The sequence below is a fragment of the Fukomys damarensis genome, unplaced genomic scaffold, assembly GCF_012274545.1.
Source record: "Fukomys damarensis isolate Sample0158 unplaced genomic scaffold, DMR_v1.0_HiC HiC_scaffold_39, whole genome shotgun sequence".
Classification (NCBI taxonomy): Eukaryota; Metazoa; Chordata; class Mammalia; order Rodentia; family Bathyergidae; genus Fukomys; species Fukomys damarensis.
The window spans coordinates 99,906,932-99,932,643 of NW_022900951.1; the positions used below are offsets into that span (position 1 = coordinate 99,906,932).

The following is a 25,712-nucleotide window of genomic DNA, read 5'->3' on the forward strand; positions in this document are numbered from 1 at the left end:
AAAAACAATTTTAAAGAATTGATAGAGATTTTAGCAATACAAGTGTATACATTTATCAAAACTCACTGAGTGGTTTATTTAAAATGTTTATATTTCATTGGATATAAATTTTGCCTCAAAAAACAAAGAAGAAAAAAAAAAGAACTACACACAAAGTTTGTGCTAGTTAGCAGCATATATGATGAAGCTGTTAGGAATAAAGTATACTAATGCCTGCATTCCAAAAATGAAATTTTATGATGGATTGATAAGGAAATATTCATAGTAGAATCTGAGTAGTGATTACATGGGTGTTTGTCTTACTTTTCTTGTTTCTGAGTCAAAATACCCAGCACTCACAGCTAAAAGAGGAAAAATATACTGTAACTCACAGTTTTCAGAAGTAGCAGTGCATAGTTGGCTGGCTCCAAGGCAGACTGGCATGGCAGAGGGGCGTCACAGAGGAGAAACAGTCCATGGTAGGCAGAAGGTAGCAAAGCAGCAAAGTAGCGAATAAGAAGCAGCAGCAGCAAGCGACAACAGCAACTCCCTTCCTGTCCCTTATATTCTCTCCAGGCTACTGGCCTTTTGGGCAGCTAGCACTCACACCCAGGTTGAGGCACCCTTAAACCTAGCATCATGCCATGAGTGCATCACATCCTTGATCCCAGAAGCACTCTAGATCCATTTACCTCTAAAAAGGCCTACGTAGGACCACATGAGGCTTTGAGGGGATTTCTAGATACCAGCTGTAACACTGCTCATGTACATTTCTTTCAAATTTTACTTATATTTGAAGTTTTTATATAAAAATACTGAAGGGAATCTAAAATCTAAACAAAGGGGACAAAATTCTCATCTCTGTTCAAACAAAGAGCTGGCTTCAGCCATCTTATCTTCAGTATCTTAATGCATTTGTAGCAATGAGCAAGAAACAGGTATCTAACAAAAGTAGCAGCAGTTCCTGCGTGAGGTATCCCAGAAGACATCAATACCCAGTGGAGCCGGTGGTAGGCAGGTGGAGATAGCTTAGGTGTGAACCGTTGGGAGACTATTTCAAGAGACTTAGGTGGCCAAGGCACCCGCTGGTAACCAAAGCAAGTTAAGAAGAAAATGAGGGATGCTATGCAGATGTCAAGACTCGTTTATGGACACGTGTGAGACATACCCTGGGGTTTGTCCCACTATATATAACCAAGCTGTCAGTTTTACTCATTGGTTTTTCTCTAAATCACAAACATCTAAAGTATTCATCACTACAATATGATGCAATCTGCTGTGTTTGGCATGTTAAGCTTCAGAGAAGATTTTTATAGACCTCATTAGGGTCAAACTGTTCAACAATTTCCAGATATACGAAACATTATATTTGTACTCAATGAAGACTGAATATGCAAGTACATGAAACAAAATGTTTGCTTGAAGTTGGCACTTATGTTTGTCCATGCAGCAGCTATACTAAATAAAGCCCCAAGCATTAAAATGGAAAAATGTATGTTTGCCCCATCAAATCCAAGGCTTTCTTGATTGCTGATAAATTATCCTAGGAAAGGACCTTTTATCTCATCTTTAGCACTCTAAGAAGTACAATGCATAAGAATACATAATCTGGCCAGGCGTGGTGTCGCAGGCGTGTAATCCCAGCGCTCGGGAGGCTGAGGCAGGAGGATCACAGTGAGTTGGAGACCAGCCTGGGCTGCATAGTGAGTTCCAGGCAGTCTCAACTACGTAGTGAGACCCTGTCTCAAAAATCAAAAAGAGGGCCTAGGATTTAGCTCAGCGGTTTGGTGGCCTGCCTTGCAAGCGCAAGTTGGAAAAAAAAAAAAAAAAAAAAAAAGAATACATGATCTGCTACAATCATAATTCCCTTTCAATGTTTTTCCAGGGTTTTACCGACATTTTGCTGGAAAGAGTCATGCATGGGGGAGCCAACATTACAGGTTTCCAGATTGTCAACAATGAAAACCCTATGGTTCAGCAGTTCATACAGCGCTGGGTGAGGCTGGATGAAAGGGAATTCCCTGAAGCCAAAAACGCACCACTAAAGGTAATGTTCCATGGCATGTAGAAGCCTAAGGCAGGCTTTTCAAAGCATTTTGATATGGCCTCTATATACTCATGGTCATCCTGTGATCATCAGGCTTTCCTCAGAACTGATTCAAAGATGCTAAACAAAAAACAGCAGACGATGCTATTGCATTTGACACCTGAGTACCTCTAGTGTTCAGGAATGAGTTAACTTAAATTTTGAAATGAATTTCATTTGTAATGTGCTCATAATAATCTATAGTATTAAAGAACCTGAGCCAGGCAAAGGGTGTAGGCAGTGGGAATAGGTAAGGAAGATTGAAAATCTGAAAAAGAAAATTAGATTTTACATTATTTATGTGATTGCTTTGTGTTAATAAGTTCCATGAATCTCAGAACACCCAAGTGAATTAGGTTGTAATATAGAGTGATTATTATATATATATATGTGTGTGTGTGTGTGTGTGTGTGTGTGTGTGTGTGTGTGTATCAGAAATGTTTTCCTGCATGCTGCAAAAGTATCTTTAAAATAATTAGATTATGTAAGTTGCTCATTTTCACAAAATCAAGATAAGAATATTAAAAGCAGAAAGTCATGTTTATAATGCACAGTTTTAATACATGCTCCCCTATGGCTAAAAATTTTATTATTTAAAACTTAGGAATTAAAACAGATAAATTAGAGGGAAATTATTCACGTTACACAAAGGATCTTTCAAATGTATTTTTAAGTAACTCATTCCCTCAGTGCATTGATTCAAGCATGAAACAACTGACTAAATTCTTCCTTCCTGCTACAATGAAAGCATGCACCATGGCTATGATACAACATGAGGGATCAAATAGAGTCAGACTCTCTCCTAACAAAGCAAAGATCTCTTTTCTCATGGTTTCAAGATACTCATCTTCACATCCTTCCTCCCTGGAAAGAATAGAAACAGGAAGAACTGTAGGGAACACAGACCACAGAGGAGATACACTCTGTGCTATCTGTATAGGTCCAACCTAAATGAGTCACACTGGAGACTGAGTTAAGCATAATTTTTAAATTCAGTTATAGCCCTCACTAGTTAAATGTTTACCCTGTGGTTACAGTGATTATACATGCCAGATTAATCCAGGGTGGTCCTTTCTTTAAAACACTCTGCCCCTTGGTTAAATCAGGTGTCCTACTTTGGTTCAGTAAATATGATCACAATCCCAGTGAGGAATTACTTCTAATTAAAGTGTTTTTAATATACTAAATTGATATTCATCCTCACACTAAATTTAGATTTTCATAAAACTGCCTATCCACACCACATTGTGATCATCAGATTTAGCAGGTAATAGAAGAAATTTGGGTCTTCGAGGCACTGTGTTTGGCACAAAAACGTGAACAAGTATAAAAACTACAAAATGGATACTACAGAGTAACTTATTCCTGCTCTGACCTTGTATAACCTGTTGAAAAGACATTGAAGACTATCTCAGCTCTAGATTACTCATTGCTACATAACAGCTGATATGTGTAATGTAAAATTCTAGAACCTGCTAAGAAAAAAATTGTTTTCAATTTAAACCATTCAAATAACTTAATAAAATGGAATGTTTATACAAATAGTTGCAACTTTCAGATTAGTTTTGCTTAGCACTAGTTATTATAGAACCTTCACTGAATCAAACAAAACTCCCAAGTTAAAAACACATGAGGGTGGTAAAAATGATAAAAGTATATTATGTACAGGTATGAATCTGCCAAAATGAAACCCATTAATAAAAATTGAAAAAAACTTATGTACAATATTTTTCTTAGAAAATAAAATTATCTAGAGATTAAAATCCCACTGCTTCAGTTGCACAATATTTTATAAGCTTAACTCTTCAGGGATGTTTTTTTTTTTTTTTCCAAAAGGGACATTTTCATTCATGGGTAAGTAGAAACTGAATAAAGTAGTAAATTAAATAGCTATTTTGGCATGTCTTAGGAAGAACTGCATTAAGATTGCTGACAATTTATGCAGTTGACCAGAAAGAAAAGTACCATTATGCTGGTTTTATGCAATGCTAGGAGAGAGAAACACAGAGATTTTTTTTCATGAAAGACTATATATCCCTCTTATAGTCATACTTGATGATTTGTTTCTCAAAAAGTAACATGACAAAGGTCTACTATGTAGAATACAGAAAGAGCTTAAAAATATCAGACCTCCCCAATTTAAAGACCCAATCCAAAAATGGGCAGCTGAAATGAACAGAAATTTCTCAACCAAAGAAGTAAAAGTAGCGAATAAACATAAGAAAAAAAATGACCAACATCACTGGTCATTCGAGAGATGCAAATGAAAACAATGCTGAGGTTCCACCACACCCCAGAAAGAATGGCTGCTACTGTGAAATCAATCAATAATAAATGTTTGTGGAACTGTGGGGAAAGGAAAACACTGCTCTACTGATGGAGGGACTGGTGCAACCACTGTGGAAATCAGTATGGAGATATCGCAAGGAAATAGGATTGGAGGTCCCATTTGACCCAGCTATTCCCTTATTGGGTATCATCCAAAAAGAATTAAAAGAATCATATCACAGTGATATATTTGCACCCATGTTCATAGCAGCACAATTTGTAATAGCTAAAACTTGGAAGCAGCCCAATTGCTGATCAGTGGGAGACTGAATAAAGAAAATGTGATTTTTAATAAAATGGAGTACTACTCAGCTGTAAAAAGTGAGAAACTAGAGACATTTCTAGCTGAATGGATGCATATTGAGGCAATACTCTTAAGTGAAATAAGTAGGACACATGTGTAAATACCAAATAGTTTCTGTAGTGTAAGAAACTGGAAGTATATTTAAGGACTAAAAGATATAATAGATAATGTGAAATAGGAAGAAAAGGGACAAGGGGAAAGGGGAAGAAAGAGGGGTAGGGGAAAGGAAAAAAGGGAATGGAATTAATGTGAGGAAATGAAAAATAAAGGAAACAAAGTCTTTGCAAATAAGGAGGGAGGAAAGAGTTGAAAGGAGGGCAGGGGAATGGGGAAAAAATAAGAACCAAGATGGATTATGTAAAAGTACAAATTTCCAGAGATGAATGTCATTATATTGTACATCTTACATGTACCAATAAAATTAATTTAAAAAAGGAAAAAGTAACATGATAAAAGTCAGAAAAGTAAATTGATATTTGTATAAACAATAATGAATTCACCGCCAATTGTATTTTGACATATGACAGAAAGAGAGAACTCACTGTTGGATAATTTGTTCCATTAAACAATTTAACAAGAATCTACAGTCTACCAGTACTTGTCACCTTTACAAAACAGGGCCCACCTTACTTTAATCATACTATGTTGATTACTTTGGTGAAAAACTATTCACCATTTCAAATTGCAAGACGCAGAGGATTTCGCTCAGTGGTTCCACCACCTGCCTCTAAAGCTCAAGGTCCTGAGTTCGATCCCCAGTATCCCCCCTCAAAAAAAGTGAGATCAAATTTCAGAGAACCACATCTCCTGTATTAAATGACTGGCCTCATTCCTAGCGGAGCATATCAATATATCCAAGGGATAAGAAATAAGTGTTTTGGCCTGAAAGAGGTAAACATCGTGAAGCATCTTGAAGCCTACAAATTGTCAACGTTATCAGATTTAAAACTCAATAACAATTACAATTTTCTACAATTGAAAATCAGCTTCATTTTTCACTACCCACCCCCCAGGAAACAAAAACTGATTTATTGCTGGCTAGATGTCCTAGCTCAGTAGAAACCTGGTCCAAACAGAAATGATTAATGTTTCCCTCCAAATTAATTTCAAGCTGTCTAACTTAGCTATTTCCATTTTCCCCTAAGTGAACATCAGATCTGAATTTTTCTATTGCAAACAGCAATAACCCAGTCTTGCTTTAGGATATGCTGTTTCCTCTTCAATCTATAGATGCTATCCTTTAACTTCACATGCATCTGTCCGCCTATACAGGATGCAGCCTTTCAGTAGTCACTCGCTCAACATGAAGCACAATACTGAAAGTCAGAGAGAGGTTCCCTTGAGCCATTCCATCTTAATAACACATACATACATGAGGTAAGAAGCACCATTCCAGAATGAATCAAAGTCAGGCTTACCCAAAGAGATCTCTTGACTCAAATAATTAGGATGGTAACTTCATAGAAAAAGAGGTGGAGATGAGTGAAAATTATAAGGAACAAGGCAAGTTTTGAGAATGTCATTTGTCATGATATCTTGTTTTCATGCATCTGTTTCAGTATACATCTGCACTGACCCACGATGCGATACTGGTCATAGCAGAAGCTTTCCGCTACCTGAGGAGACAGCGAGTGGACGTTTCCCGAAGAGGCAGTGCTGGAGACTGCTTAGCAAATCCTGCTGTGCCCTGGAGTCAAGGAATTGATATTGAGAGAGCTCTGAAAATGGTAAAGACCACAATGGGGTATTGGTATGGAGGGGTCTTATAAAGACACAAAAAATGAGACCTCAGTATTGGAAGAAGATATACTAAAAAGAACAGAATCAGTCTATAGAATCTCAGAGTATATGGAAAAGATGAACATGGATATTTATTCATAAAGATCTAGAAATCTAAACATGGGAGGTTTAATCTTGAGATTTTAAAAAAATGGTAAATTTAGAACAAATGAATCTTTGCTCCTGGGTTGTAGTACAGATAGAAAATGGAATTCAGGAGCCCCAACAATTACTCCTTGAATATTTAAATAGCTTCAAAAATTCAAATGTTCCGGAAATATGACATCTATTATGGAGATTGTGATAGTTTATAAGATGCTCGTAACCAAAACAGACACTACAAAAGACAACAGCATCCTTGGCCTCAGCAGTCAAATTGCTTGCCTGACTAGACCATGGAACCGAGCCAGTGTATAGTATTTTGTTGACAGAAAGAACAATTATACTATTCTGCATGATAGAATGCAAGAACATGATACATTTCTAGGCCTACTTAAAGGCTTTACCCAATATCACAAAGAAAAAGCCTAAAGAAAAATACATGGAATCAATGGCTAGACTATCAAATAGGCCACTTGTTTGTGGTATTTACTGGGTAGGAGATCATTGAAGACTTCAAGCAGTGTCCTTTGAACAGATTCCATTATTTATACTACAAGCAGCATCACTCATTCATTGCAGATTTCCAAGCAAGAGCTCTTTCCTGAATATTTTGCTTTATGGCTGCCACATGTGCCTGCATACATTAAAATGAGCCTTCAAGAGTACAAGAATCCCTTCTTTCTACTTGATTATCATTGAATTTGGGACATTCAAATGAATAAAGGGATAGGCAATAATAAGATAATCCTCACAACCCAGGAACAAAGAATTTGTAATGGCCTCATAACATACATCGTTTTGTGTAGTTGGCACTCTTACTGCTGCCTTAAATTTGCCAAGTTGGAAGCAATCAATCAAAAGGGGTTAGTAGCCCCTGTGTCTCTCTCCAAGAAAGAGATATGACTCATTCTCCCATCATGTAGATTTTTATGTCATTATGTCAATTCCCTAACAAATGCCCTAAGTGTAGTTTTATAGAGGTAGCAGGTACTGCACAATTTTCAAGAGTAGTTAATTAAATTCAACCTTCAGAGCAGTTATAAGATTGGTATTGTCAGGTGTAATATAATGGTGAATGAAATATAAGACTCCCTCGGAGAGAATCAAAAGAATTTTTCATCAACAAAACCTCAAGGTGAAAAAGCCAGCATCTCCAACTCAGGGCACAAGGCTATCTTCCCCCAAATAGAAAGCTGTCCACCAGAATCAAGAATGAGAAATTAATTTGGCTAGAAAATAATGAGATTGATCACACTATTGCACATAAAATTTCCTGCATGTCTACCTCACTGATAAAGCTCAAGCTATAAGCTAGGTAAATACCTTTCTCCCTAGGCCTTAATGATTCCAACACTCAAGCAGAAGGATCTTTCACCACTTCCTAAAGGCCAGTCTCTTTCTATCGTTCCAGAGGGTCTGGAAAACATCAAACATTTCCAAAAGTGCCCAAATAAAACCACACTATTCAGAAGGACTGCAACTTAGGTTGCTCTAAGTACTAAATTGTATTGCATTAAAAGAAATCTCTTTTTACTTGAGTTAATTAAAAATGAGATTGCATGATGTAAAAGCATCTGTCATGTCACTAGCACACAGTTATTTCTCAATAAATCATTCTCTTTGTTAAAAGAAATCTAGCAAACAAAATTGCTGCCTGATAGAGTCACCTAAGGGGACTGTTTTAATAAATATATAACCACACCATTCATTCAGTAAATATTTATTGAGCACCTATGACTATGTCTCAGCTTCCATATTATAACGAACATAAGATGAGACAATAATAATGATAAAAATAAGATGAAAAGAGCGCCCATTTAAATTGGTAATATATAAATGAATGCTTTAAAATATCTTAAAGCCACTTGCAAATGGGTAACCATTCTCCTCACAATCTGAAAATAGTTCAACATGAACCTAAGCATACTTTGCTGGGATATCTGTCACTGATTCTAAGTCTTTAAGATGTGTTTAATAATAAAGATGTACTGAACACTTGCAATATCCCAAACACTGTATTAGTTTCAGAGAGCACAGTGGAATGTCTGTCATTTTGAGATGCTCCAGATCTAGTTGTAGAGCCAGAAAGACATAGGAAATTAAAGTGTGATGATACACAGAGTGCTCTGAATTAAAGGAAGGATAGCAGATGGGTTTGGGGAAAAGTGACAGTGACATTCAATAGGTTAAAAATAGATTTTTCTTTGAGTTGTCATCCAATTCTACTTCTGCTCACCATACTTTTGAATCATGGAGTTTGAAATTTCTTGGACATATCTTGACTTTCCAGTTCATAAATCATGTTCAGATAAGCCAAGTCTTTAGAAATATATGACTCTTAGTGAGATTTGGAAGCCTTTAGCATTTTCAGTAATGAAGGATTTCCTTAGTAATCTCCTATGTCATTGTCTCTGTCCTGCCTAGCTCCTCTCCTGGATTTCAGTGTTCAAAATGGAATATGAAGAACTTTTCATGTATCAGTCCCTTCCTAATGGATAAGTAATTTCTATCTCAACAAAGCTTTTTTTTATTTAACTAGAAATGTGATTTCACCTTTTCTGCAAGCCAGTGCCAAAAGTAGTGCTTACTTAGACTTATTGGATCAGATGGATTTTTAGTTAATCACATTAAAGGATGCAGGAATTCCACAGTCTCCTATTGGTGGTGAGCAAGCCCTCTCTGCTTTAAAAATGTTCTCTAACATTTTACATCAATTCTTTCAGCAGTACAAGCCCATTACCATACCACCTCTGACTTGTTTCACAGCTTGTCATTTTCTATAAGGAAAGGAGAAAATACTTTCTCCTTCATCCCACAAAAACGAGGCATATTCTTTTTTTTAAGGAAAGCCTTTGACCTTGACTCACTAGAAGAATAATGCAAGTAGTTAACAGTAATGACATATCTATAAAGGATCTTTCATCCAATATCTGAACTGTAAAACAGATGAGGAAATCTCTTCACTCGGCAGAGGTGGCCCCTTATTAACTCAAGACACAGAACTCAGACTCAGGAAATGTGTATTGTGAAATATGTAAAATCTGTGTTTGGCATTCCAAACAGGTGTTTAGGCTTCCAGCACCTCTGCCTTGTCTAGTGCACAATATTCCTAAATTGACACATTTAACAAATTTTGTCAGTCTGGCTTCTCCCTCCACAGCTTAGCTCTCTGCTTTCTTACCTTAGCATATGTACCTCTGAGAGGGGAAGCTCATCCCAGTCACTGAAGTAGCTAGTAAATATGTAATCCACTCAAGAAACAGTAAAAATCCATTTTGGTTAATAATAATAATAATAATTAATATAGATAGCTGGAAGATATAGCAATGGTTTGTACATGCCAGGCACTGTTTTACACTTTACATATATGTAACTTATTTAATCCTCTCAACCACTCTGAAGGATAGAACAGATTACAGCACTGAGATTTCTACAAAGCACTAAGAAATGTACCCAAAATCAACCAGTTAGAAAGTGATAAAGCTAGGACATGACATGAATCCAGGAGTTCCAGAGCTCAGGTTATTGAAATGATGTTATGTTGAGGTATTGAAATACTAAGGTAATACACGGCCATGGCCTCCAGGGAACTTACAATTTAGATGAATGTATTAACCTAGTTCAGAGAATAGCCTGAAGGGTATTCTTAAGAAGGAACTAATGGAAATTTCAGGTCTGAAATTGTGGGGGTAGGGGCTCTCACTGTATCATATAGATAGCTGTCTCTCATATCCTCTCAAAGCTTTATAACTAAAAGGCACACTGAGAAAATACTGTACAGGAAATAAAGAGCTGTATAGAATTGATCTGGTAAATAGAGCTCAATGGATTTGAGATAAAAAATTCTCCAACATATCAAGATTTGTCTGTGGATTTCATTCCCGAGACATACAAAACATTAATACAGTGATATTTTAACATTTTATATTTCTCCTTTTTACAGGTACAAGTACAAGGAATGACTGGAAACATTCAGTTTGACACTTATGGACGTAGGACAAATTATACCATTGATATATATGAAATGAAGGTCACTGGCTCCCGGAAAGTAAGTAACCAAAACAGGCATTCAAAGAAGTCTCTCAGAAGGTGACACTACTCAGATTCAAGAAATGGGTGGTAGGAAACACAAATTCCCACACATTACTTTTGCCTTTTTGATTGATGAGGATCACAGATAAGATGCACAGAATTGTTTGTAATCAGAAGGATCAATCCACCCATTTTAAAAAGATAGTTTTCAAGACTGGTCCTACAAAAGTGATAAACTTGTGAGTTTATTAACAGCTTCTTTCAATAAAGGGAAGGAATCACGAATTTTATATCATGTTAGTATTTAAACAAAAGCTTCCAAAGTACATATGGTTTTAGTTTAAAAATATTATTTGAAAAATAGAAATCCTTCCATTTTTCCAACTCACCTACCAAAAAGACTCTGGAAAAACAAATTTTCTCTATTTCTGAATTTTATTATATGGCTAGTTCGTTTCTGTCTTAGTAGTAGTTGAATTAGGCTTCAAGTAGGAATTTAGACATTGTCTGATAAAACCTCAGAACATAAAATATCTTGTGTCATATCTACAGGATAACCACTGCCTTCCTGTCTCTACCTCCCAGGTTTCCTACAGTTCAAAACAATGTATTTTTCTGCTACAGGCATTTAAATAGGGGGAGTCCAATCATCTAAGAAAGAACTAAATTATTTTACTTAATATCAGTAGGGGTGAGGTGGAGATGGAAACCCCAAGCTGAAAAAAGAGCACATTTGTGTCGACGTTATGTCTTGTAGGAGTGGCAAGAGAGAAGGAAACAGGACTTCAGTCCTTGCAAAGCTTGAACTAGTTGAGGGGAATAAAGTTTTGTTGCACAATAGCAGCTGAATTTCACACAGTTCTTTTTGTGTAAAAAATAGGCATCCAGGTCAAATGTCTGCTCTTTCTAGGCTGGCTACTGGAATGAGTATGAGAGATTTGTACCTTTCTCAGATCAGCAAATCAGCAATGACAGTGCATCATCAGAGAACCGAACCATAGTAGTGACAACCATTCTGGTAAGTGTGGACAGAGAATAAGTGGACTTTGTATAGAGCAAGACTTTTATTTTCTGAAAAGCATTATTCAGCCATTAGAAAACACCTCAAGTTCAAGTAGTGAAAACTTCAAACAAGGCAGCTCAGGAACCACTCAAGTTATCTCGTCGTGGTGATGAACACAATGTTGTTTTTAAAAAGAAAGAAAGGAAGAGAATAAGGATTTGCAACTGATTCACGTATCACTCCCCTCTTTATTCCTGCCACATTCCCATAAGACTGATGTTTCATCTGGACTGGAAATATAATTCCTCACTGTGGGAGAGGCAGCACAGTAAAGAGGAGGGAGTAGATTAGGGCTCTAATATTAGAGGTACTACAAAGTTGTATTAGCTGTGCAAGTCATAACTTCTCTGAGCCTCAGTTGCTGCTTTTAAATTGTGGAATGGGCATAATAATAATCTCCTGCCTATGGAATAAGATCAATTCAAAGCACAATTCACCATATAAATGTTTCCCATAAAATCAAAGCACTGTTAAAATATGAGACAGTTTTCTTTTTTTGCTTCTTTTTTTGTTTTTGTTTTTTGGGTTTTTTTTTGTTTTTTTGGTACTGGGGATCAAACTCAGAACCTTGCTCTTGTGAGAAAGGTGACGGAACCACTAAGCTAAATCCCCGGCCCGTGAGATGATATTCTTACTTAGATTTTAAATATTTTTCTAGAAGCTCTTTTCTGGTTTTTTTATTGAATGAAATAAATCTGGGGTTAAAAAAAAGTCTGAAACTTAGTCTGCATTTGATATAAAATTGATTAAGTGGAGACTTGGCTAAGACTGACCTTTCACTTGAATATGCATATTAAACACTCACCCTTTATCTTAAGTACTGTACTAGGTCCTAAAGGTAGAAAAATGAACAAGCTACAGAACCTGACCTTAAAGACTACAATATTTCCCAATGGCTTGCCTCAGCTGGCTATGGTTCCTATCTAGTAGATCTTGAGAAATCAAAGGCAGTTTACATTCATGTAACTAAGAGATATATCTGTGCCCAATTTGACTAAATCAAAGACCTTATGATTGAAAACTAGTGCTTCTTTCAAACTCACACAAAGAAGTTAAATTTTTCTCTACTTCCTAAGTCAATATTTAAGGATTACAATGAATATGTGGCCCACTGAATAGTCAACTGAGGTTGTTTTGCTTACTAAGTAAAAAACTGTAAAGATCTGTTACACACATCAATCTCAATAACCACCAAGGAAACACTTTATTATACTTAACATCTCATAGAAAAATGTATAGGAGTAATACTTTGAATTTCTTTCTGGTCTCAAAGGAGTCACCATATGTAATGTATAAGAAGAACCACGAGCAACTGGAAGGAAATGAGCGATATGAAGGCTACTGTGTAGATTTAGCCTATGAAATCGCCAAACATGTAAGGATCAAATACAAATTGTCCATCGTTGGTGATGGTAAATATGGTGCTAGGGATCCAGAAACTAAAATATGGAATGGCATGGTTGGAGAGCTTGTCTATGGGGTAAGTATTTTTTGTGTTTTCATTCACCTTTATGCTTTACAATCTAAGAAGAATATAGGACTTTAATTTTCAAGTGCAACATTTATCCAATTGTATATTGTTCATATAGTCTATAAGGACAAAGGTTTTCTTCTACAGTTGGAGTTTAAAAGGGTAGGTTGTCAATAGCATCTTTGGGCAACACAATTATTTCACTAAATGGAAAATAGAATTGGGGGACTTTATTGGGTAACATTAAGCACAGCCTGCCCTCTGTTGAAGCTCTATTCCTCCTGTGTTCCTTGTCTCACGCAGTAGAATCATCCACCTACATAGCTGCCTAAGCAACTCTGCCTAAGCAACCCTACCATCTTTCCTTATTGTTCCTCTCATACCTAGTCAGTACCTATGTCCTATGCATTCTATTCTTACTAAAGTCTCTCAAATCTAGACATATTCTTCATCCCCATGACCTTAGTTAAGATTTTCAGTATTGGCAGTCATTTAGTTGGTTTCCTTGCCTCTGTTTTCACCCTTACAAATCACACATCCATATTACTGAAATTTACTGCTTTAAAAAGTCATATTCTTTAGCATGGCAAATAAGGCACTTCATATTCTAGCAGCACTCTAGCTTCATCTTGTAAACTACTCCCTCCCTACCCAATGTTCCAGCTATAGCAGAGTATGTGGTATTCCCTTTTTAAAGGCATTAATCTCTTTGGGTATGACTGGAATTATTTTCGCCTGTTTTCAGGCATCTACCACCACCTACTTCCTCCATAACTCAGAGGTAATAACTCTTTTAGGAAGCCTTCCCTGATCCTGTATACCCACCTAAGTCTGGATCACATGCCTCTGTGTTTTACTTCCTTGTAGTGCTTATGGCATTCATGTAGAACTTCTAAGCCTGTACTCTACAGATCTATGTATAAGTTAACTCTCGCTATTAAACTATGAACTTCTTGAGGACAGAAGATATGTCTAATTGATTTCAATATCCCAGAAACTGGAACATCGTAAAAATGTAGAATGAAGGAATGAATGAATGAATGAATGAATGACAGAAGGGCTCTACCCAATGTTTTTTGGCCATTAGCCAAAAGCAAAAGTATGTTAATAATTAGGGCTTTAAAATGGGGCAGAATGGCATTTTCAGAGAGCACTGATGACTTAGTTTTAAATGGTTTGGGCCTCTAATTGGGAATATCAGATTTCAAGTCATTCAATAAAGATAAGAAGAAATGGACAAGGGGGTGAAGAGAGGGAAGGGACAAGGGGAAATAATGAGAACCAAGACCTGTCATGTAAAGGTACAAGGTCCCAATGATGAATGTAACTGTACTGTATAGCTAAAAAGTACCAATAAATTCAATGAGGAAAAAAAAAAGAAATGGACATGAGAATTGATCATTGGGGGTATCACTCACTAAGGAACTATTCTAAGTATAGGTTGTGACAGCAGAGGTTTAGTGCTAACAGACAGGGATTATTTGCAATGATTGGATCCCAAGATTCGTATAGAGAGTGGTATGGTTTGGGAACTTGTCTATGGGATAAGTATTTTTCAACTGTTTTCAAATTACCTCTGTGCTGTCCAGACAAGTGAGAAGACAGAGGGATTCAGGGGGTGGTCATGCTGAAGAGTTTTAGCTGATAAGAAGCAAACATTCAGGTTATCTCTTGGATTGGGGTTCAGCAAAAGGACTAGTGCTTGAGACAGGGACTAGCAAGTGTAGAGTGTAGCTCTCCAATAATGAGAGTTCTGGAGTCACTCAATAAATTTTTGGAACAGATTTTTTGAAAGAAGCACAAAAGCAAAAACTCATTTGTAAAAATAAGGGCACAGAAAGGGAACTAAGGCTTAAAATGAGGCTGGGCCCCAGGTATCAAAACTGGGGCAATGTCCACCAGCCAGAGAAGCAACAAAGCAACGTGAACCTCAGCATTTCTCTACAGAGATGGAGCCAGTCATCTGCTGTCTTAGGTCAGGTTTGGACCTGGGAACTGGAGCAGGACTGAGATGCAGATGAGGTTCCAGTACACCCAGCAGTGAGAAAGAAAAGGTTTTCCTATTCCAGCAAGGGTTGAACAAGGGGTAAATCACCTGACACAATTTATGAGGATCCTGAGAAACTCTGAAAACCTCTCATTTACAAGTTAGTGATAATGACTTTTTTTTCTTTTCTTGTTCTTTTTCTCTCCAACACTCAGATTCCAGAGGGGATTATTTTGCTTGCAGCTCTCCCCTATGCTTAGCATATCGTCTGATACATAGTCAAGGCTCACTTTTTAATGCCTGGTATATAGTACTACCTAGTAAATATTCATTTAATTGAGTTCTTGGTAGGACATAATCATGCAATATTTTTCTTATTATCATAGCTACCACTTATTGCATGTTTATTGGTTTCTAGATACTGTGCTAAGCACTCTGAAGGCATCAAGTAACATAATCCTCATAGCCAGGGATTTAGCTCAGTGGTTCCACCATCTTCCTTGCAAGCACAAGGACCCAAGGTCAATCCCCAGTTCAAAAAAAAGCACACAATCCTCATAGTACGTCTCTGCGGAAGGTGCCTTGAATAGCCTCATTGTACATGTGAGATAATTGAGATTGAGAGGCAAAGTCACATGCCAAAGACTAAAGAGACTATTGTGGTTATCTTACTCATTTGGGCTGCAGTAACAAATAGCTTAGACTAGTGACTTATGCACAGCAGTAGTTTCTTTCTCATGGTTCTGCATTCTGCAAAGACCAATATCAAGGCAAACATCATTGTCTGGTAGGGGTCTATTTTCGACCTTGTAAGTCACACCTTCCTCCTGGGTCCTCACCTCATAGAAAGGGTGAAAATATTCATGAGTCTCTTTTATAAAGACACTAATTCAATGTGAAATAGGAAGAAAATGGCTATAGGTATAGGCGAAGTGGGAAGGGTAGGGGAAAGGTAATAAGGGAAAAGAAAAAAAATGAGAAAATGAATAAAATGGAAATAAAGTATTTGTAGATGGGGAGGGGAGGAGGGGGTGAAGGAGGGCAGGGACAAGGGGAAAAAATGAGAACCAAGACCTGTCATGTAAAGAAACAAGATCCCAATAATGAATGTAACTGTACTGTATACCTAAAATGTACCAATAAACTCAATGAGGAAAAAAAAGACACTAATTATATTCATGGGGACTGTGCCCTATGATCTAATCACCTCCTAAAGATCCCCATTTCCTAATGCCATCACTTCAGGGGTTAGAATTTAAATGTATGCATGAGAAGGTACATGGACCTCTAACCACAGCAATAGCACAGTTATTTGAACCCAGATCATTGACTATGAAGTTCATGTGCTTTAACTATTACGCTATACCACCAACAGTCTAAGTGTTGTGGTTTCATCTAATCCGGAAAGAGAATTTGAAATTTATTAGACAGGAACTTGGTACCTTAGCCCCTCTTGAGAGAAGTTTTTGTTATTTTTGTTTTTGTTTTTATTTTGGGCCATGGCATTGTGGCAAGAAATTTAAACCAGTCATGATGAAGCATATCTGTAATTCCAAGACTGTAGAAGACTTACGCAGGAGGGTTGCAAGTTCAAGTACAGCCTGGGCAATTTAGTGATTTAGTAGGACCTTGTCTCAACATTTTTTAAAAGATTGAAAATGAAGGGCTCGGGATGCAGCTCAGTGCTACAGGAGGAGGGGGGAATATTTAGCTTGTCAGTTTCTACTGGCCCAGAATATCTGAGCTATTCCATGAGTTTTACTAGCCCATCTAAACTGAATGGCCAGAGCTCTCCAGTGTGTCAAAAAAAATCTGTCACTCTGTAAATACATCAGTGCCATCCTCTCATTGAGCAAGACATGAGACACAGAGATATAGAGCAAGACAGATTTCCTGACATTGTTCAGATGAAGATCAGCTTTCTCGCTGAGCTTGCATTTTTTCCTCTGGAAAAACCTCTGTATATTACTCACCTAATATCTGCGTGTCTCTTAATATTTCTGATTCATATATTTGTGAGGGAGGGAGCTTGAAAATTAGAGTCATTTTGTTATTTATTAATTCAGATATATTCTGTCCACTTCTGAAAAGGTAAAAATTTCTGGGAGAAGCTTCCACCTTTTCCCTCCAGCTTTTTCTGCTAAATTCGTAGTAACAGCCTTCTCCCTCCCTGACCTAGAACAATTCCCTGATGCTTTCTGGCTTTATAGCACAAGGTGACTCCAGAGAACTGACAGCAAACCAACCCACTGAAACAGACTGACAAAATCCACCTTCCTGTAAAGCTCGTGGCTATGAAAAATAGACATTTATATCATGCTTGGAGTAAGAAATTTCTGTTAGGAATGATGATCTCATAAGCTAAATGTGTCTTCATCGCCTTTTAAAAGTTTTAATCCTTTGGCACTGGGAAGTTTTCAAGTTCTCTATCAGTGATAGACATGGAGAAAAATGAGAAATGGGCTTTTGTTTCTGGCAGGCCTGACCTCTTGTGGTTTGTGAGTTGCTTAAGAGAAAGAAGAGCAGAAAACCCCTATGATTTTTCAGAGTGCTTAATGAGCAAAAAAGACGGGGAATAGGGAACTATTTCTTTCAGTGAAAATGAAAACTATACAGAGAGGCACTGCTTTACCTTTATGATATATCCTCTTATGCTTTTAGTATGTAAGACAGATCAGAATGGGGGGAAATGAAAAAAGTCAGAAATGAAGAAAGCTGTGCAAAAGAGATTTCAGTATCTGCCATAAAGTCTCAAGAAAGAGTGGAAAATGAATTAAATTTGTTAAAGAATAAAGAAACCAATCAGACTCTTTTCAAATGACTTATAAATGTATTTTTTTTCTCTAAAGAAATTCAAATCAAAGTTGATGTTGGGGCACCTTGCCTCTCTAAGAAGGCTATTTTTGAAACAAATGTCAGTAAGACACAATGTGCCCCATTATGTAAGCACTTCAGAACATTATGGGCCTGAAACCGTCCACCTGTTTTTATCAGTTTTGATTTTGCGCCGGATGTCTGTAACACTGCCACATGGTAATTGTCCCAGCTCAAATGGCTTATAGACCACAAGTGTCTATGTCTACCAAATAGCAAGTGTTTTAAGAGGACGTTTTTAAAAGCATTTTGTTGCTGGCCAGGCCCTCAAATATTCTTTTGCCTGACTTTCCATTCATTGTACAGATGTCTGTGGGGACTAGCCAAGATTGGACATTAGAATTGCCCAGTGTGTAAACAAGGAAACTAAAGCCTGATGGAAGACAGAGTGACAGGAATTGTAGGAGGATTGTGATAAGGTCACACAGTTTGGTAACTCAAGTGTCATAACTCCTGATCTAGTGTTCTGTATACTGGGTCCCACTGGCTCAGTTTACTAAGATTATTGGATTATGGGAAGATAGGTGTTATATCAGTTAGGTGCGGCATCGTGGCCTGGTTTAGGGGGCCTAAAATCTACTTGGATTATTAGCTTTTCAATCCAAGATATCCATCCTACTCATCTATGGTCTCTAGGATAATGTAATATAAATGTCTAGTTATCACTTAAAGTATTTGCAAACTCAAGGCAGACAGGTAAAGGCTTCTGCCCTTGGGGAGGATATATAACCTAACTGAAAAGGCTGGAAAGAAACTAGAGCCCTAATCAAGAAGAAACCACCCAGTGGGCAGCTCAGATGTTCCTTTTCTTTTTGCCACTTACAACTAAGAATAAAAAATAGGGAGTTGCTCTGGAAAGGGCCTGAGAAGCTATTGTCCAGATTGGTTCCTCTGACTTAGAAGCCATCAAAGAGATTTGGGATGGAGAGGGGTTTGCAAGTATGGTTGAGTCAAAGTCACACCCCCTAGAAGTCCCCAGAGTCCCTTGCATTCCTAAAACAAATGATAATTCTACAGATACTATCTGCACTGAAATTTCCTCTACAAGAGATTATCACTTAGGTTGTCACCATCCAAGACACATACATTTTCCATTAAGAAAGGCAGAAAGTTCATCGGTCCTTCCAACTAAAGGGTAGAGAAGCAAGGGTCTGGTAACAAATGCCTTGTATTCTCTTTAGATGAATTCACTGGGCTTTGACAGAAGGGCTGATCATTGGATAAAAGCACCCCTCTCCTTCAGAGGATGCCTATCGATTCCAGGAGGGAACATTAATAGTGCCTGAAAGTCTGCCGTTCTGAGAAGAGATGGTGCAGAAATATTTCCAACCAAGTTTAGTTTCACAATGGCTTCATCTAGCTCTGGAGTAATGGAGCTTCACCTACCTCCATTTCTTCTCTTTGTCTTATTCTCTCAGTTCCCCAAGGATAAGGAGTTCTAATTAATAGATCCAGACTAGGATATCCGTTCATGATAAAGAAATGAAGAGAAACCATTGTGATGTTGTTTGTTGTTGCATAGGTTTAAGTAGACCTCATTCCTTTCCCCAGAACATAGAAATTGCAGGCACTAAATATCCCATAGATTGCACCTAATAAAACACTTTAAATCCTGCCCTCCGAACACAGCAGTTATATTCCCATCGTCCACCTTATTCTGTCCTACTCCTTTTTCCAACAAATGAAATTTTCCAAAGGAAATGTCTGCAACTGTAGTCTTGTGGTTGCTAGTGGGAGAAGAGGTGAGGTCTCATCTGTTTCTTCTCTCAGATAACACACCTTGTGCATTGTGTGCCAATACTCCCTCTCTGTCTCCTTCTTTGCTTTCAGAGAGCACATAAAAATGATGACTGACAAGTGTCTGTTTATGCATAATCTCCAGATGGGTTACATATTTTATATTAGATAATCAGACAAAAATACTTAAAGCTATAGCAAGACTTCTAGCTCAAAGAATTTTTAAAAATTGTATCAGTAAATTTAATTAATAAAAATGTATTAACTACAAATATTAATATTTCTCTTAGTTTTGGTACATATTTATCTACATTGTTAATCTTTTCATTGAGTTACACTTTAAATTAAGCTTAAAGAATGCTTTTTTCTCATTGAGTTTCTTGGTACATTTTAGGTATACAGTACAATTACATTCATCATTGGGATCTTGTACCTTTATATGACAGATCTTGGTTCTCATTTTTTCCCACACCCCTGCCCCCTTTTACCCCCTCCTCCCTTTCCTATTTACAAATACTTTATTTCCATTTTTTAATTTTCTTATATTTTTTCTTTTCCCTTCTCTCCTTTCCCCTGCCCTTCAGACTTCCCCTGCACCTTTAGCCCTTTCCTTCCTATTTCACATTGTCAATTATACCATTTGGATCTTATTTACACTTTTAGTTTTTCCTATATATATATATATCCATTTTCTTATGAATGACTCTAATTTATCATTCTTTATGGCTGAGTAGAATTCCATTTTATAGAAAAACCACAACTTCTTTATCCAATCTCCAACTAATGGGCAATTGGTTCAATGGTTCAACATACATAAATCAATAAATGTAATATATTGTATTAACCAAGTAAAGGACAAAAACTATATGATCATCTCAATAGATGAAGTAAAAGCATTTGAAAAAATTCAACACCCATTCATGAAAAAAAAAACCCTGCAAAAAATTGGAATAGATGGTTTATATCTCAACTTGATAGGGCTTATCTATGAAAAATCAACAGCCAACATCATACTAGTGGCCAAAAACTGAAAACCTTCACGTTAAAATCAGGAACAAGACAAGGATGCCCACTAGCCACACTCCTGTTCGATATAGTTCTGGAAGTATTAGCCACAGCAATTAGACAAGAGAAAGAAATCAAAGCAATAAAGATAGGAAAGGAAGAAGTTGAACTGTCATTATTTGCTGATGATATGATATTCTAAAGTGAATATGATACTTTACACTGAATCCCCTAAAAATTCCGCCAAAAGACTTCTAGACTTAATTGACACTTTCAGCAGAGTAGCTGGATACAAGGTCAACACCCAAAAATCAATAGTCTTCTTGTACACAAGTAACAGACTCACTGACAGTGAAATTGGGGAAATAATTCCTTTCACAATAACAGCCAAAAAATGAAGTATCTAGGAATCAATCTAACAAAAGCAGCAAAAGACCTCTACACTGAAAACTACAGCTCAAAGAATTTTAAAAATTATATTTAAACTGTTTCATCTCTTTCTAAAACCTGTCAGACTCAAGTGTATCATCTTTATACATATGAATTTGTTGGTTTTTAAGTTTTGTGAAATTTACAACTTTGACAATCTACCTATAAAATGTACCAATAAACTACAAAAAAATGATTATAAATCCCCTCAGGCTAAATCCCCTCCAATAATGTAGTTGCTCTGAGTTTGCCACTGCTAAGTAGAAAAATCAAGCCTAATATTGTGTGTTTACTGAGCCCACACAGTCACTTGTAAGCCTTTTGATTAAAATCCTTTATGTAGTCAAGATTAAAGCAAACAAACAAAAAACCCTGAGCTCTCAACTGGAGAGCACTCATACCACCTACATACCCACCTAGTTTTGTCAAAATGACTAGTCTAATGCTGTTACCAGCATAGGCAGAAGCTTGAGGACAAAAGGCCCCCAGAGTAGTTCAAGACACCACTTGAAAGACACTTCATTATTTTGTCAGAACTTCACCTATTCCCTTCCTCTCACCCTATTCATAATTCTTCATGCTCACTCCAAACCACAGCTGACTTTCATAATAATAAAATGAAGAAAGGAATCTTGGGATGGTTAATGCTGACTAGCAGTTTGATTGGACTGAGAAACACCTAGTAAATTAGTAAAGCACACTTCTTAGTATGTCTGAGAGGGTGTTTCTAGGGTCAATTGGCTTGTGGGACAGCAAAATGATGCGGGAGATGAGCCCTGAAGGTGTGCAGCTCCATCCTATAGGGCTGGGCCTGGGTGGAACAAAGGAGGAAAATGCAGCACACATCTGCTGGTTCTGTCCCTATACTGTACCTCTGCCCTGAGGTAAGCAGCTTTACTCTACTATGTCCTTCTAACATGATGCTTCTGCCTCACCACAGACCTACAGGGAACAGGGCCCAGTGACTATGAACTGAAACCTCTAAACGATGAACCACAATAAATCTTTCTTTCTTCAAATTTACCTTCTCAGGTGTTTTGTCACAGCAACAGAAAGCTAACACAAATTCCATTTAGAGGGTCTTCTTTTTCACTTTTTCATCAATGTTGTCCTCTTAAATGTTCAACTTTCCTTAAAAGTGACCTCCCTCATCTCATACTACGGCACACCCAAGGGAGCTGAATGAACATTCTGGGATACTTGTTAGTTATCTGCTTCTCCCAAATTTATTTAATAATCAAGTTGATTGCTCCACATACATTATGGCAGGAGGGTTGCTAAGCCCTGATATAAAAAAAAAAACATCACAATGGCATTTTAATATGAGAAGTAGATAATGATGATAGAAGACAAAAAAATCTCCAAGGCTGTCTCTGAACTGACAAACCAGTCTGCTGCTTTTGCCTCTTACCAGGCATACAAAAGATAGAGGAGATGTGAAGTTTCCTGTGCAGCTGGTCCTCGGGGAACTATCAGTAGCTTCTTCCCTTTCTATTGATTAAGACTTTGTTCCTCTGTTATTTGTCATTATTCCATTGATTTTTTTTTCCATCAGTAGGTCTTCTTTAAGGGTCAGAATGGTACTTCTAATTTTGGAATCAGATGCACATCAATAAGGTTTTACTGGGCACAGATTTAATGCCATTCTTCATTGGAGGAGCATCTTCCCATAAAGTAGACTTTGGGAGAAAAAAAAAAAAACAAGTAGAAATGCAGGAAAGGTAGAAATACCAGGCTAATGGAAAAAGGCAAGTGCCTGAAGGGAGCAGAATCTTCCTTTTGTGATTTTTAAAAGTACCTCACACTAAGAATGTTCTCCTTTGGGAATCCACACTTTTGCTGAATGTTCCTGGGAACTAGACAACAAAAAGACATTCTCTGTCTCACTAGTGCCCTCTTATTAGTATTTATCTTTGCTTACCATGCAGTGGGTGTTTCAGTTACTTAGTTTTTCTCAAACTCCTTTATGTACCTTATTGAAAAGAATCCACTTCCTTTAAATTCAGTCCAAAGTGATTTTCTCACACAAATGCCCCCTTACATCTTCCTTCCCCAAAAATGGCAATTTCTCCTAAAATTGTCATTTAGACTTACACGATTAGAAAACTAGTTGAATTAAGTAATTAAATTCAAATGAGATCAAATGGGAAATGTTACTAGGTGAGCATTTGCATGTTCTGAGCAGGAGGCAGAGACATGTTGGCAAGTAGAGCAAGTGGCTTCATCTATGAATTCTCTTGGCTTGGCATGATAGAACTCTTTCTAGCTGATTCAGTCTTCCTCTGCCAAAAATAAACCCCTGCTAGCTTTCTGGCCAATTCCACTCTCCTCAGCAGCCTTTGTTCTATGACCAGGTCTAGTCCCAGGCAAAAGGGTGTAATAGGTAAAATTTGATTTGGGCTCCCATCCAGTCAGCAATGTGGGACTGGAGATTCAGGAGACAGCTCCAATGAAAGGTAAAGCCAAAGATGATAATACTGGGGGAGAAAGTAAAGAATATACCTTAAAGAATCATTCCTGTTTTCACAAATTTTCACTGATTGCCTTCTAAGACAGGCACCATGAAGAGACTCTGGGAGTACAAAGAACACCTTGGTTGAGAGAACAGAACTAGGAAGAAAAGATAAGAGAAGGAATATTTATAAAAGTAAGAGGAGAGCCTATAGTCTTTAGCATCAGAGAGCAAAGGAAAGCAGGCATATAGTGAAATATCAATGGTTTCACATAAGCTGTTGATGTCTAAGGGAAGATGTTTGAATTTCATAACCAAGTATATATATAGTTAAAGAAACAAACTCAGTAAATTGGAAGGGTTAGAAGTTAGATTTCAAGCGTATAAGGAAAAAGTGGTGATGAAATTCAAAGGTAGTAGTGGTGTAATTTTTTTAAAAACTTTGGTGGTGATAGAGAGAAATAATGCGGTCACTGTGGTAGCAGGATCAAAAGATGGAAGGGAAGGGTTTTGCTTGTTAGTAAACAGAAATACTGGAGTATGATTTTAATTGAATAAGATAAATTGATGGTTTTCAAATTACAGCAAGCATTCTAATCACCCAGAAGGCCTCCTGAGTTCTACCCTTAGACTCAGGTGGCCTTATATCCAGTCTCAGAAATTCTGATTCTATACATCTGGGATGTGGCCTGAGAGTTGTTATTTCTAACAAGTTTCTAGGTGACATTTTTGCTGCTAGTCTGGGACACATACTTTGAGAACCACTCAGATAAATTAACGAAAAAAGAAAAATTGTAAGATGTAAAACAGACCAAAGTATAAACAAAGAAAAGAGGAAAAATTTTAAAGATTTAATTTTTTAAAAAAGATGTAAAAGTGACAATAGATGGAGCTGTCTTAAGACATCAGAAAAGTATATGGAATTAGTGGAATAAGTAGATTAAATCTTAGAAAGAGTGTCACTTTCTCTCTTTTTTTTTTTTTTGAATTTTTATTCATTTAGTTTGTTTGGTACCAGGGATTGAACTCCTTGAGCTTGGAAGGCAGGAGGCAGAACCACCGAGCTAAATCCTCAGTCCTAAGAGTGTCACTTTCATGAGATGGAAATTCACGGAGGGAATGGATAAACAATATGTGGGGGAGAGAAAGGACTTTGCACTGATAGAATTTAGGTCAAATAGCTTCCAACTTCTTAGTAAAGAGAGGCAAGATTATCCACAGAGGCATTAGGACTGGAAATGGTTAGGAACTGGAGAAATTTGGGAATAGGCAACATTTATAGAATTAGAGAATGATCTACTTTGGAGTGAGGAATGATGGGTTTTATTTTAGAAAAGGTGAGTTTGAGATGGTAGTAAGTGATAAATGTTGATTTGGTCAGTAGACTGTTGGCTTCAATAAACACATGATTTTGCAACTTCTGCTAGGAAGAAAGTACCATGACCCCCATAAAGGTAAGTAGTTTTGTCTGTTTTATTCCTCTTGTTCACTGCTTCATTCTTAGCATCTGGAATAGTGCTTGGCACAGAATAGGCATCCAAACATACCTTGGAAAAAAATCCTGAGAGAGGCTAGCCAAGCAGATAAATTGCAAATAAAAGTAGTATGCTGTAGAAACCTCCAGGTATCCATTGTGCTGGTTCGTAGACTGAGTTCTGGAATCCAAATACTAGGGTTCTAATCCTTAATCTAATCTAAGTAGTATACTTTTAGTGCTTCACTATTTTCATCTCTAGCATGGGAATAATAATAGTATCAACCTTGATTTTCTGTGAGGATTGAATGAGATAATATGCATGAAGAGCTTAGCACATTTTCTCACACAGTCAGTACTCAGTAACCATGAGTTAGCTGCTTATCATCTGCAGTCCCTCGTAAATTACTTACAGAGAATTTTTTCAACTGCTTTCAGTTATCATGCGTAATTCAAGGTAGTAAAATTTATTTCTTTGAAAATGTACTCTATCTTCCCACTAAAAGGGATACGGAAACATAGCTCAATATTTAACATAGGAAGAATTGATCAACATTGGTATTTTTACTTCATACCTAATAAATGATCTCTAAACCTTTTTTCTTTTTTT

The 25,712-nt window shown here is 37.1% G+C and overlaps 1 protein-coding gene across 4 annotated transcripts in view; it reads left to right on the forward strand.

The window, feature by feature from the left end:
- The window catches only part of Gria3 (glutamate ionotropic receptor AMPA type subunit 3), a 301,868-nt gene that overhangs the window by 198,473 nt on the left and 77,683 nt on the right, over positions 1-25,712 (forward strand). For all 4 annotated transcript variants that reach the window (XM_010614551.1, XM_033760083.1, XM_010614550.1 and 1 more), the window contains exons 6-10: positions 1,865-2,026; positions 6,257-6,424; positions 10,522-10,626; positions 11,521-11,628; positions 12,947-13,153. In XM_010614551.1, coding sequence (XP_010612853.1) covers positions 1,865-2,026; positions 6,257-6,424; positions 10,522-10,626; positions 11,521-11,628; positions 12,947-13,153 — 750 coding nt within the window. The remainder of the gene's footprint in view (positions 1-1,864; positions 2,027-6,256; positions 6,425-10,521; positions 10,627-11,520; positions 11,629-12,946; positions 13,154-25,712) is intronic.